Source organism: Melanaphis sacchari, unplaced genomic scaffold, assembly GCF_002803265.2.
Source record: "Melanaphis sacchari strain LSU unplaced genomic scaffold, SCAv2.0 Contig94_pilon_pilon, whole genome shotgun sequence".
In the NCBI taxonomy this organism is placed as follows: domain Eukaryota; kingdom Metazoa; phylum Arthropoda; class Insecta; order Hemiptera; family Aphididae; genus Melanaphis; species Melanaphis sacchari.
In genome coordinates this window covers 362,159-376,064 of record NW_020271674.1, presented here as the reverse complement: position 1 = coordinate 376,064, position 13,906 = coordinate 362,159, and the positions used below count along the sequence as shown (strand labels likewise).

The following is a 13,906-nucleotide window of genomic DNA, read 5'->3' as shown; positions in this document are numbered from 1 at the left end:
ACACACACACACACACACACACACACACACACACACACACACACACATATACAAATATACACTACCGCACATTAGTACGTCACACACACAAACTATAATATACCCATTATTATTATCATATTATAATCCCTACCGTAAGCCATTCCCGTTATTGTATCATATTATATATAGTAATAGTCGGGGTTCTACATTTTGATCACGGGGCGTAAAAATATTTAGCAATTTGGCACACCCGAATTATATCATTATAGATATATACTATACGTCGAAGGTAAAGAAGGAATCTACCAGAGATGATGTGATGCTGCGCGGGTACACATATCATATAATGCAGTGATAAAAGGGGAAATCTTTTCTACTGTTCCGAGCCACACATCATTTTTTCTTCATGTTATTTATAAAAGATTTTTTTTTGAATTAGATTCATGTAAAATAAAAATACACCATTATTATTGCTTACAAGGTGTCACGGTATGAAATATTATAAAACAGTGGTAGGTATACCTACCATTCAATAAGTCTATTCAGGTCGGAACAACACAAGTCGCTATATTTGTATTAGTAAACCGTTCAACAATAACCGTTAATGGAACAGTAAAATGTATACAATATACTAAATATGATGTAGAGCAGGGGCGAGTAGACACTAAGGTTTATTTCTTCGTTGATCCTCAGAAAAAAAAGTACAATTGTGCACTCGGAAAGTGATGGTCTTTGGTCATTCTTAAAGTACAATCTGTTTGACAGTATTGAAAAGGATAATATCATTTCGAACATGTCTATCTTCTAACATATCTACCTGTATGATCGTATGAGTGTTTAGATTTAAACTATATTTTGATCTATATTGTAGTAAACATTAAAATTTGAAATACATAAGAACGCGTATGACATTTAATTAGTTATATTAGTACATATATAACATGAAGGAAAATAGAATTTTATACCATACGAATATGATTTCCTCTATCAAAAGTTATTCGTTAATCATTATGACGAAAATCATATTTTAATAATCCATTATTATACTGTTTGGTGTTTTTGTTTTATATAGTGTAATCTACTATGAGTTGGAAAAAAACCCTGATTGACCGATGAGAATTAAATATCATCATCAATAATTTATAATTAATAAATTTCTCTTTTAAATATTCATTCATTTAATAAAATAAATATGCATTCATTGAATTCGTTAATAGTCGATGCTACAGTAATTAAAATTATATATTATTGTATATTAATTGTTAAAATAACATAAATTTGACCATCGCAAAAATTAGTAGATGAAATTAACCGTATTTCATTATTAAAAAATATAAATTGAACTATCATTGTTCAATATCCATGATTTATTATTTTTATTAATTATAAAATAAATTTTTTGTTACTATTATATTATTAGATGACCAAATATGCGTACTATACATAGCATATTTTAGGCAATGAATAAAGATAATGGGTATTGTATATTTATCAACATTTATTAATTTTAAATTATTGATATAATTCTTACAAAACTCAAACCATTGTTTTATTTTCCAACATCATAGTTACGAGTACATAAGACACACTTACACTTACAGGGCGGGAAACCCGATCACCTACCTAAATTCAATACAGGATGTAGGTAATAACGCGTTTTCCCATAATAATGGTGTACTGGGAAAATGCGATGAACCGACTACTGCGCTGTGCGTATATTACATGGTGTTTAAGCTGTACATTATACTTTAATCACCATGAACTTAATGTGCCACACTACACTCATAAATAGTTTATAAAAACCATTTCACGCGAATAAGAACCACACTCGAGCTTCACAGTCTTAGTTAAGAAACAAAATGTATGCGTGGTTGTTACATAATACAATAATTCCCATGTCAGATCGATTTTATTCTCTTGATATAATCAATATAAAAAAAGTTGTTATACAAACCTGAGTGGTTATTTTTTGCGTGAAATGGTTACTATAAACAATGCGGACATGTCGCAGTAATGTACGAGTATATACGGTAGAACAGAGGACTTTTAGTATTTTCATATTTGTTTCGCACTATCATAAAAAATAGCCAACTGGATACAAATTTGTTTCATATTACAATAAATCCTAATCTGTAATTATTTTATGTTACATATTTTTATTTTTGAGACAAATTTAGGCATATTTTTGTTATTTGACTATAGTTCTTCGTTTTGAAATTTTGTATTGCACTTTTTTTTAGTAACGTTTATTATCCTAACGACATTCCTTAATTAATTAATTTAAATGCACCCGTACATTGTTGGGTGTACTCCAGCACACCATGTATAAAAATGAAACGCCAAATTAGGTAGTTAATAAATCGATCAATAACATTTATTGACTATTTTTATGATCAATAAAAATAAAAATTCGATTAGAGATTCAAATACATATTAAATGATTTTTAAATGTAATGCTTCCACATCTAATATTTATTTTTTTAAAGTCTATTAGTCCTCTGTCCTGGTACACACAGTAATTTAATATTTAATCGATATTGATATTTTGCTTACGGTGATTGAACAGGGACAACGTGGTGGAATGATGATGGTGGTAGTTCTGGCTAGCTGCTGTCGGGTAACAGCCCATGCTGGTCTGCAGCGAGTCCATCAGCCCGATGCTGTTGACAGCGGCGTACGGCGAAGACGCCGCTGAAGTCTTGAGATGGTACGCAGCGGCGGCGGCCTGCATGGACGAGCCTAGTGACGGCGGCGCGCCGCCAGAGCCACCCGCGGCGGCAAACGCTGCGGCCGCGGCAGTAGCAGGGAAACCGCCCAACTCCCCGCCGCTCTCCTGGCTGCATCTGTTCGAGTGGAAAGAAAAACAGAAAAAAAAATGCGAAAAGCAAACGATTAATAAAAACCAGTGCTTTTACAATAAAAATAATAGATAATATAGGTAGTCAATGATAATTACGATTACGGTACGGAAAAAAGAAATTTAAAAGATAAAAACGAAAAATAAAACAACATATTATTACAATATAATAAAATATCGTAGCGGTGGCACTTGCGAAGTAAAGGCGTTGATGGTTTTAGTGTCGTTGAAAAAATACGTAAAAAGGCTCGACGAAATTTATATATATTATATAAACCGTATGAAATATAAAAGGGTGCATCGAAACATTTACATAACACTGCAGTATAAACGCACGCATATGCATAAGTATTAATGTATTATATGATGTGTAAAACGCTTGATATACACACACAAACATATATATATAATAAACTTACGTCTCGAATTAATACAATTTATGAAGATCGTATCAAAGTTATCTACTTAAACAACTATATCGGTATCTAATAATAATAAAATTATTGATTATAGTCACCTACAACTATGATATACATGCAACTTTATTTTAACATTTTGTTTAAATTTGTAGTTCTGAACTAAATTATATAATCTGAGATCTGAATTACGTCGAGCGCTTCTCAAATCCGTTATTGATTCGTAAAATCGTAACTATAATAGATAACTCATTTCTCGTCAATGCAAGATGCTTCCCATATTTATTTGGTACGTCCATATTTCTAATTGGAATGAAGAAATATTCTTCAATTATCTCCACTTTGATATTGAATAATTTTCAATCTATCAAACGCTTAAAGCGATGTGCACGTCTGCCTTTTAATATCAGACGCGTGTAAAATAGCTGGTTGATAATTTTCCTTCGAATAATTTGTCATTTCGACTCCTAGTATACGTGCATATTTATCGTGCAGTTTTCTTACACTTTTCTTCTGGTTTACCGAAAATATTTTATGCTATAATGGAAGTTCTTCAGTTGATTTTATATTTTTATTGCGCAATTTGTTGAATGTGTTTATATCGTGCCAGCATATTTGATACAATAACGAGACTATTGACCAATGGTAATGACAATGCATTGAGCGAATAATTCATCTTTACTCGTGTAATTAAAAAGAGTATACATTTAAGGTATGTAATTGAGTAATATTACTTATTTAACCTGAGTAATTGTTTATAATAAAACATGTACGCATAGTATTGTACAATAGTAAAAAAATAACTGATTTTATAATTATGTACATATATAGGTAGATTGCTATAATAAAGCACTTGAATGTAAATTATTCGAAGCGGTACTTAAAACATTAAAACACTGCCAATAAAAATAGAGTAGGTATCATAATATATTCAGAAGACGTTGAGAAATTCTTTAAGCGCGTGGGGTATGAGAGATTCTTCCAAATGCAGTTTATACAAACAATGGAATACACGTCATAAGATTTTAACCGATCCTGGTTTTATACGGTCCGATAGAGAAACTCCGTCAGGTTTCAAGTGCAACACAGACTTGGATAAGATAAGTTGACCTTCAAATTGAGAAAAGCTACCAATTATCATTCTACGTTTCAATTTTATGTTTATTTCACTAATAATCATTAGATTTAAATTAAAATTACTTATTTATTGTGTTGTACTGCTTACTTAAACCATGCATAAAACAATATAATATATTAAAACAAAATTAAACTAAGAATATATAATATCATACAGGTACAAATCATTAGTAAAGACCGTTTTTTGCGCATAATCCAAATCGGGCTTAGTTTGAAAACACATCTTTATATCCTCCGATATGGATTAGCGCGGCCGATTTTATCGTAAAAATATTATATGATTTTGTGTTGTATTTATAATTTATACCATCATTGTTACAGTCACAGATATTAGGATATCATATACACTATAATATATAACGGTGTAAATACTAAGATTGTTAACATTTAAGTGTACATTGTCGCTGTTGTTTGTTTTTTTAATACAGTCATTTTAATATTTTTATTATTGATATATTAAATAACGGAGCTTTCGTGTACAAAATTAATAAAATCGTAAAACACTCATTGCAGATGATTATAGTAGGTATTAGTTAATGAAAATAATAAAGATAATAAACGCATAAAAAACGATTGCGAAATAGATAAAATTATTATGTATACCCGAGTAAAATAAATCTGGTATAGTTACAATTTGTTTTACTTAAATTCCTACCTAATATCAATTGCTAATATTATAATTGTAGTTTAAATAATCGGTAAGTAAACCTATATAGTAATCTAAAAATTACGTTTCAAAAATTATAAAGATCTATCAAGTTTTATCGAAAAGAAAAAAAACTATATTACTGCCTAATTATTTTAGTTAGTTTAAAAAAACATAAAAAATCATTTTATTTATTTACAGGTAGGTGTTTACAAATAATAAAATAATTAGTAAGCATTAAAAATTTATACAGCATATGTAAAATATTTCAAAATAAACATATATTAATTAAACAGTACAACGTTACAATGTATACCAGATAAGTACCTATTAAACAAAACGTGTAAAATATTTATATGATGAATAAAAAAATGATTTATAAAATATATGTAAATTGTTTTAATTAATAAATAATAAACATCGAAACGAGGAATAGTTATATCATATTTTTTATTATTTTGGAATAAAGGTTTTAAAATTTAATTCATGGTACCTAATTAAAAAATTGTGTTAAAAAGTTATGTTCTTCAATAAGCTAAAAAGAATGCATTTTCTTACAAAATATGCTTTAAATACGTTATGTCATAATTTAAAATATATTTTTTTATGATTATTTAAAATTAATTGGTACTTTAAATGTTAATAAATTGTCTGAGTAGAGAACTCGCTATTTAGTGTATAATTATTGTTGTTATTATTTAAGTGCTTGAAAAAATTGAGTTATCTTAACAAAATCTTAATTTTAAGATAGTTTAACATTATAATATAATAAAGGTATCACAATCAATCGAGTGTATGTACGTGAAAAGTTAAATATATAACGAGTAATCAATAAATTAATTGTGCACGATTGCATTACGATATTATGTAAGGAACAGACCTCGTAGAAACGAACTAGAAAAAAACTGATAGGTAAAAATATATTAATATTAGATCGGAAACGAGGAACTCATCAATGACAACGATCAGGTGCATACAGATTTTGATTTTTAATGCATATTATTTTTTACGATATAATAATATATTATACAAACGGGACACTTCTGAACGCTCAGTATTACGAGTCTAGAACTGTCGCGCCAACGTGTCTGCACGAACGAAAAGCGAGGGCGACCGTCGCACTGCATATAATGTTATGTTCATTACAGACAATATTATTACACGGCAAGTATATACTCATACCTCTATACCTTAACCGTACGCAATACTTCTCAATGGCCGACACAAGTCGGGTATGCGTATGATATACATTTTGGATATAATATTATATATATATATATGCATATATACGACATGTGTATATGTATAATAATATAATATTATAATGAACGGACGACCGAACAAACATATAGTTGTGTGCGTGTGCGGTGGTCATTGTTAGCGGCGAACGCGTACGTGTCTTTTCCGGTATTCGGTTGCCGGCGGGTAAGGGCCCCGTCCGCGTCTATGTTGTGTGCCGTGGCAACAGTCGTACTCTTTCGACAAAACGGTGTATGCAATAGGTATAACAACTCATACACGCTATATAATAATATAACTATATCGTATAGGTATATTTTTACTTGTAGACTATGTACAGGTATAGTAATCGGGGGCTCGGGGACCTACGGCGCTGTTAGCATCCGGACAACAAACGGTCGATCGGTGAAATCGTCTTTTTTCATCTTCTCCTTTTTTTTCTTTTTCTTCTAGAGACAAGGTCCCCGCCACGAACACCCACGCGCCCGTTGTGTGTGCTATAGTTTACTGCGGAGAAATTACGGTATAATGTGTGTGCGTGCGTGTGTGTATGTGTGTTTATATTATTTTATATTATATGTATAGTCAAATCGTACTACAATAGTTAAGCGCATATTATGTGCATATGTGTTAGTTTTTTACGACCACCGGAACTGTTGGGTAGGTTACCTATTACCTGCGCATCATTATTACACTTGTGACTTACACACACACACGCACACATACTCGTATATATAGAGCGAGAATAAGCTCGCCGACAAATAGACCGGCGCTATATATTATAAATACGTGCCATGTGTCATGGTGCAGGCCGTGATTATCTATATCCGTAGCCGCTTGAAGGCGTTATTATTGTCATTTGAAGTATAATGTTTTTCTTCGTATGTGGGATTCAGTCATACGATTTGAACACAAAAACTGTAGCGTGGAAAAAGTTACACATAATTCTTTTCGTTTGCTATCTGATGTTAGAGCCCTTTGTTTTCCTTAGATTTCTTTTCAGCGGTTCTCGGCAATTCGAAAACGAATTAAGTTAATTTCGAATAGGGACCGTTTTTTAATAAACTTAAACATTTTAACGTTACGAAATATCTTTTACGTACACGCGGAACTCAGACATCACGAGGTCAGCAGCTAGTTCTTTAAATTGGTTTGTCTCTCCTGACAACGTAGACAGCAATAATTAATACCATAATTCCAACTTGAAAGATTGTGGTCATAGAACATAATCGTCCCAATAAAACAATTAAAAAGCTTAATATAATTTAGGAATCATTTCACAATAGTACCTTAAGAGGACACTACACCCACACGTGTTGTCTCCAATCTAAGAAACGTACCACCTACAAAATTTGCATTCTGCAGAACCGATTTTATATTGCTAGCTTTAACATTAACTAGTATGAATTGACACATGGCCAAACTTAAAAGTGAGAACACTGTTATCTCTCAATTGTTTTCACGATATTTTAATTTTAAGTCATTTATGTGTATGTAAAATACTAAAATATAAAAATGATCATAATTCACACTAATATTTTATCGTAAAAACCGTCTTAAAGTTTTTCTAGTTTTATTTTTGTTTTAATTATGGTTATTATATGGCTTTTCTTTGACGACTTCAATATTATAATAATGTTTTGAAGTACCGAATTTCCAAGAAAATCAATTCTATAGATTTTATAATGATTACTTAAAATGAATAAGGTTTTTGAAGTCCCGACAAACATGAAACCAAATTAAATGGGTTCAAAAATCAGGAATCTTGGAATTTCTTTGACTCGTTCTTAGTAAATTGTACTTGATATTTAGGAATTGTCGTCGCGCAGTCTGCCGTAGTACATAAACATGTTATTATAACATACAATATGTTAGTACGCGATATGATATAATTGTACTGTTGGGATGGCTCGGGTCCTAGACCTAGTGGCGTGGTATTTTCATTGTCACACTATATATTATAATATATTATATTGTTATATTATTGTTGTAAAAAGGACCGATCGTCCGAATCTCTGACGACGGTTTTTTTTGTACAGAGCACGTACCAGCACGATGAATGACAATAAACCTGAGTTTACGTTTATTATTATTATTATTATTATTACTATTATTGGTATATGTATTATCATCATTATTATTATTATTTGAAAAACACTCAGGTTTGAACGAAATGCGTCTTTTACATACGATCAATAATAATAATATTTTATATTTTATTATATGTAACCGACAATGGCGATGTGTAAGGTAACACATTACCACGGGGACAGTAAAATAACAAGAGTGCGTCGGTACTGGGGTTTTGAGAGAATAAACTTGAGACACAACGGGAGAAATTTAAAAATCGAATGTTTACAACGAAAATATCGTCATGCCTATTTACGTACGAAAGGGAAAAATCGTACCTACCACCACATTTAGGTATAATACGCACTGCTCTTATGGTCACCGCCGACCATAATAATTATTATTGTTGTTATTATGTCGCGAGCAGTACAATAGTCAATGGGAGGTGAACGTTTGTACTACACAACATGATATAATAATATACCGGATTCTGCGCTAATACGTCGTATATGTGCTAAACAAGACCGAACAATCGACGATACACATAATACATATACTAACGCTTATATTCAATGAAGTTATATACTTACGGACAGCACCAAATCGACCGCGCCGCGAGTGTCGCACTTGCCACCGATATCGTCGTTAAACGTTTAGGTGCGCGTAAAATAATGAAAATTTCAACGCATGACGAATACGGTCGATAGGTACTTTGTATACCATCGTAAGCAATAGGCGTGCATATACATATATATATATAGTTTGGGCTAAGAGGGGTACGTTGTTTGTATATGAAATACACAGATAGAAAAAATAATATTTAATTCAACTGTACAAAACTTACCCAGATGACAGGCTATTTGGCCACATAAGATGTCGATGACACCTGTAACAGAAAAAAAAGAAAAAAAACTGTTAGTATAATATGGGTATGTTTCGATCCTATCGCAGATTCTGTGGCAGAGACGACGCCCCGATTTGAAACGCGTTTACGCGTCCCTACGTCGAGCGATAATGGACTACGCCGCGCTCAGACGGTAGTCGAATTTCATCCGCGCCGCCGCGATAGTAATCAAAAGTCATAGAAGACATAATATTATGCATTCACATATTTGGGATTTTTCGACTCACCGCAATACCGTATATTATTATTATATACGATCAACCGACGACCGCGACGATGACGATAATATTATTATGCTCGCAACGCTCTGTAGACGGGACGGTGTGTCTGCGTAGCAGTTAGCTGGTATAAACCGTCGTGTAGACATCTTGCGCTGTCGAGTATAAAAGTCGAGTACTCGTGCTACATAGGCACTCAGCGATTATGTAGGCATTACACTACTATTATTATATACCTACTAGATTTACAACTGTAGGTACTACACAACTACAATACACTAATACGATCGTACAACCACTGTGTACTCGTACATTATAATATCGTTGTGTATAATATTGTTATGGTGCCCGTGCAGGTATAATACAATAAACACGTACGTCAATCGCTGTACGATGACGTCAATGAGAGCGATCGCAGTCGAGTGCCGTACGATTATGGTACACAGTAATATATATAGTCCTTAATGCACATGGGTATGATAGAATAATTATTAATACATATAATTCGATGACGGATATATGTTATATAGGCACACACTACACGCCGAGCAGACCGCCGGCGAGTGGACACCACACCAGTAATTATCGCGGTTAAGCCGCGACTCGACGATAGCAATAATTATGTCTACATATGATAGGTATATGTAATTACATATAGGTAACCACGTTCTCGGCTACTTGATGTAATACATAAAACGCGTGCGTACCAATAATACATTAAAATGAAATATAATATAATATGTATGTCCCGGTCGATTGTGTGCACACTGCACACGATATTTGTTCAGTCCGAAACGTTTAGAACGTGTCCGTCGCTGTCCGATGTGTCGGATGTACATCATCGTCGCGATTATATCGTCGTCAAAATGAAATGAAATCGTCGACGAGGGGGCGGTTGCTGCGAGAAACGTCTCCGCACACGTATATTGTAGGAGACTACGTTATTATCACGAAAAAACACTACAAATTCACAGGGGCGACTCGGGGCCATTGTCCCGCGCCAATACGAGTACCTGTCACTGGTGTGGACCTTCTCGGAATGCATATTTGGAAAAAATAATAAAGAGATTTTTATTTGATTTTAACGCGGGCGCGCGCTCCGTCTGTATTATGATGTACAATAAGATTCCAGTGTCCAGCTATTGGCGTGTCACGCGTTTTTGTTATACGTGCTACGGGATCGGTCTCACCTGCGGCGACAACGTCGCCGGCATAAATGCTATATAGGACATCAATGTAATCGGAAACGATTTGGCAAGGCGTTTTGTGGTCTCGGGACGAAAAGGGTTCTTTTAAACTGTTTTTTCTTACACTGTTACAGGTTTCCGGTGCGGTAATTTTAAGATTAATTTGACAATCTTAACCACGGGTTCGAAAATAAAATTTAGGTAGGTATATTAAGATTTGCTAAATATTTAAAAAAAAAATACAAAATAATTCATTTTTACGTCGTATTTAAAAAGCTTAAAATGATTCATTATTTTTAAACGTTCACTTTAATATTAAACCTATTGTAATAAATAATAAGTCTTGTTAAAAAATAGAAAAACATTACGAAATAGCTGTAGGTTCTATAATGTACATATTGTATATTTTATTAAATAATATTTTAGACATAGTTATTTACCTACATTTACATATTATACATATATACTACATTCGATTGGAAAATCGTAGCGTATTCAAGTGTTTTATATAGTATATGTTTGTGATGTGTCAACAATTGGTATTAACAATTCTCGGTGTTTTTGATAGTAACTCAAGTATCAATGCTGCTTATCGCAGTGGCTCGAGCATTTTACCTATAAATTTCGAGAGTACAGCAAACACAGAAAATACGATTGTTATCAAACTTTGATAACGTGAAATTTTTTTATGCAATGTACATTACGAAGTTAACGACGGCGACCGTTGCGGATTGAAGAAATATGTTTCAAAAAATATCATCGCTGTGGAGATTTAGATATCATATCATGCATGTATGATGTACCTATCATATATATTATTAAGAATTGAGTTTAAGATGAAATGAATCGTCATTTGTGATTTCAGATTATAAACATTAACTTTACAGTTGCTCATATTGGCCATTACGAAAAATTAATTACTGCTGTCGATATTGGCGAAGTGTAAAAAATTTAATATGTTTAGGTATATTATACATGCGGCAATATCTTTATATTTATTAATCGAATATTCAGAAACCTAGTTCATGGTTTGTGCGAATATTTTAATACTTTTTTTAGTGCATTATTTGTATCGTGGCAAAATTAGAGACCGTTATCATAAACAACACTACATTATTGTTACTACAACCTAAAGACCAAAACTGTTTACCATTGCAATGTAAAGCAATATATTTAATTGATCATTATTTGTCAATTTTTTATGATATTGTAATGCTTGTAAATGCTTACCGACGACTTAATTTTTTATAAATATAATACTATAAGATAATTTTATAATCGATTTTTAACAGATGGCGTCTGTAATAAACATACAATAAGGCAGATAGTTGTGATTACAGGACGCGTAAAGCATTTCTGCATAAACCATGTAGTTAATCTATACCTTTAAATTATACCCATATATTGACTAGATATAATGCAGACTTGTACACCTACTTCCCATTAAATATAGACTCGTGTCTTCGTCCGTGAGGGACAGAGGGATTTCTAACCCGAGATTCAGGAGCCGCGCGTTTCTTGCGTACACTTTACTCCATCAATAAATAATGAGCGCGCCGAACGGGTGGAATATATACGCGCAATACAATATATATATAACCGTGAATGCGGTCCTACTTAAATATTCCATAGTTTCTCTCGATATACAATGTAAAAGAGGGGAAAAAACGCTGGAAACCAAAGCTTTGTGCTTACAGTCGTAATTTCACAATCGTGTACCTGCCAGCTGCAGTAAACAATATATTTTTATAGATACACGAGTATATTTTGCTCGATATCCACGGGCAGTCGAACGTGATGAATAATCACGAGGAAAAAAAAACGGGAGACCGACTTCACGGCAAACAGCGCGCGGTGATGCGAGGAACGCGATTATAATAATTATTTCCGCATATATACACATACACTGAGAGTGTGTAAAAGGAACCGCCCAGGGCATTTATTATTTTTTTGCTATGCTTTTCAAACAGGTTTTCGTCGTTCAAAACGGAGTTTTCGTCTCAGAAAACGTAGAAACACGAATTTTAACAGTCCCGCGCCTAATAATTCGTGATAATATCAATAATACAATATTACCTACATCGCTAGCGCTCTTGTACCGGCGTCACGGCGGCCGCCATGACGATGCCGCCATCATCACGTCGACTGACTGCGCGAACCCGGGTTACGGTGGGGGGAGTGAAGCAGGGGGACCGGGCGCGAGAGGGGAAATTTTCCCTTATTGTGTGTGCTCGTCGTATCGGAGCTATTGTCGTTGTTATTGTTTCGTTTTGGGGTTTTTTTTTTTTTTTTGTTTTTTTACACCGGCCCCCTAGGTTTAGAAAAAAAAAATTAGCCTTCTAAGCAGCTGCCATTTACACGCCAACAATGGGTTTGCGCGTTATATACTGTATACACATACATATACATATATAATATAATACATAACGTGATGATCGGCATCGCGAGGGAAAACTCGCGTGTACAACTTCTCGTCGAACGCGCGCGCGTCATACATAATAATATAAAATATAATATATAATATATTATTATTATTATTATTATTATCAACACGGGCCAGCGCGGCGGTAACGGTTCGGGCGCGCGCGTTATTGTATATGACGTATGGTACGGCAGTAGCTCAATATTATATTTTTATGTTCGCCGCCGCCGCGCAAGCAGTGATCATAATATATTATATATTTACCATCACATCCCATATAAGGAACCCGCGGGGGCCCACGATCGATTTTTTCTACACTATATTAGTATACCTATATATATAATAATATTAGATATTAGTCTAGGGCTCGGAAGTTATTGCATTTGCATGTTATTTTTTGACTAATTAAATTTATAGCTAAGTAGTAGGCTTGAATTTCACACACTGCAAAAAAAAAAAATAAATACTTAAAGCTTAAAGTACCTACATATTATTGCATATTTGATGATTAATGATATCCTTATGATATATTTTGAAAACGTAACAATTAAAAAAAAAAAATAAATACTTTATAGTGTATATTTATTTTGAGGGTTTTCACGAGGTATTATTGTAGGTATAATGTTTTCAAAACCCTAGTTGACATACATTTTTCTGTTTTAATTAATAAATATTTAGTACGAATAATAAAATATCAAAGAATTTTTTTAATAAAATATTTGTATTTATGAAAATTGTGAATAGAGAAAAATAAGTGCATAATTTTAAAGCATATTTGAACTATTATAAGCGCATAAGTGCATACATATTCAGTATTATATATTTAAG

The 13,906-nt window shown here is 32.9% G+C and overlaps 1 protein-coding gene across 3 annotated transcripts in view; it reads right to left on the bottom strand.

The window, feature by feature from the left end:
* The window catches only part of LOC112603050 (homeobox protein OTX1-like), a 35,226-nt gene that overhangs the window by 15,309 nt on the left and 6,011 nt on the right, over window positions 1-13,906 (bottom strand). For 2 of the 3 annotated variants that reach the window (XM_025351449.1, XM_025351452.1), the window contains exons 2-3: window positions 9,192-9,233; window positions 2,536-2,825 (exon numbers count right to left, since the gene is read on the bottom strand). In XM_025351449.1, coding sequence (XP_025207234.1) covers window positions 2,536-2,825; window positions 9,192-9,217 — 316 coding nt within the window. In that variant the 5' untranslated portion in view covers window positions 9,218-9,233. Of the gene's footprint in view, window positions 1-2,535; window positions 2,826-9,191; window positions 9,234-9,478; window positions 9,519-13,906 lie in introns of those variants that run through there. The other variant, XM_025351451.1, reaches the window with a different exon arrangement.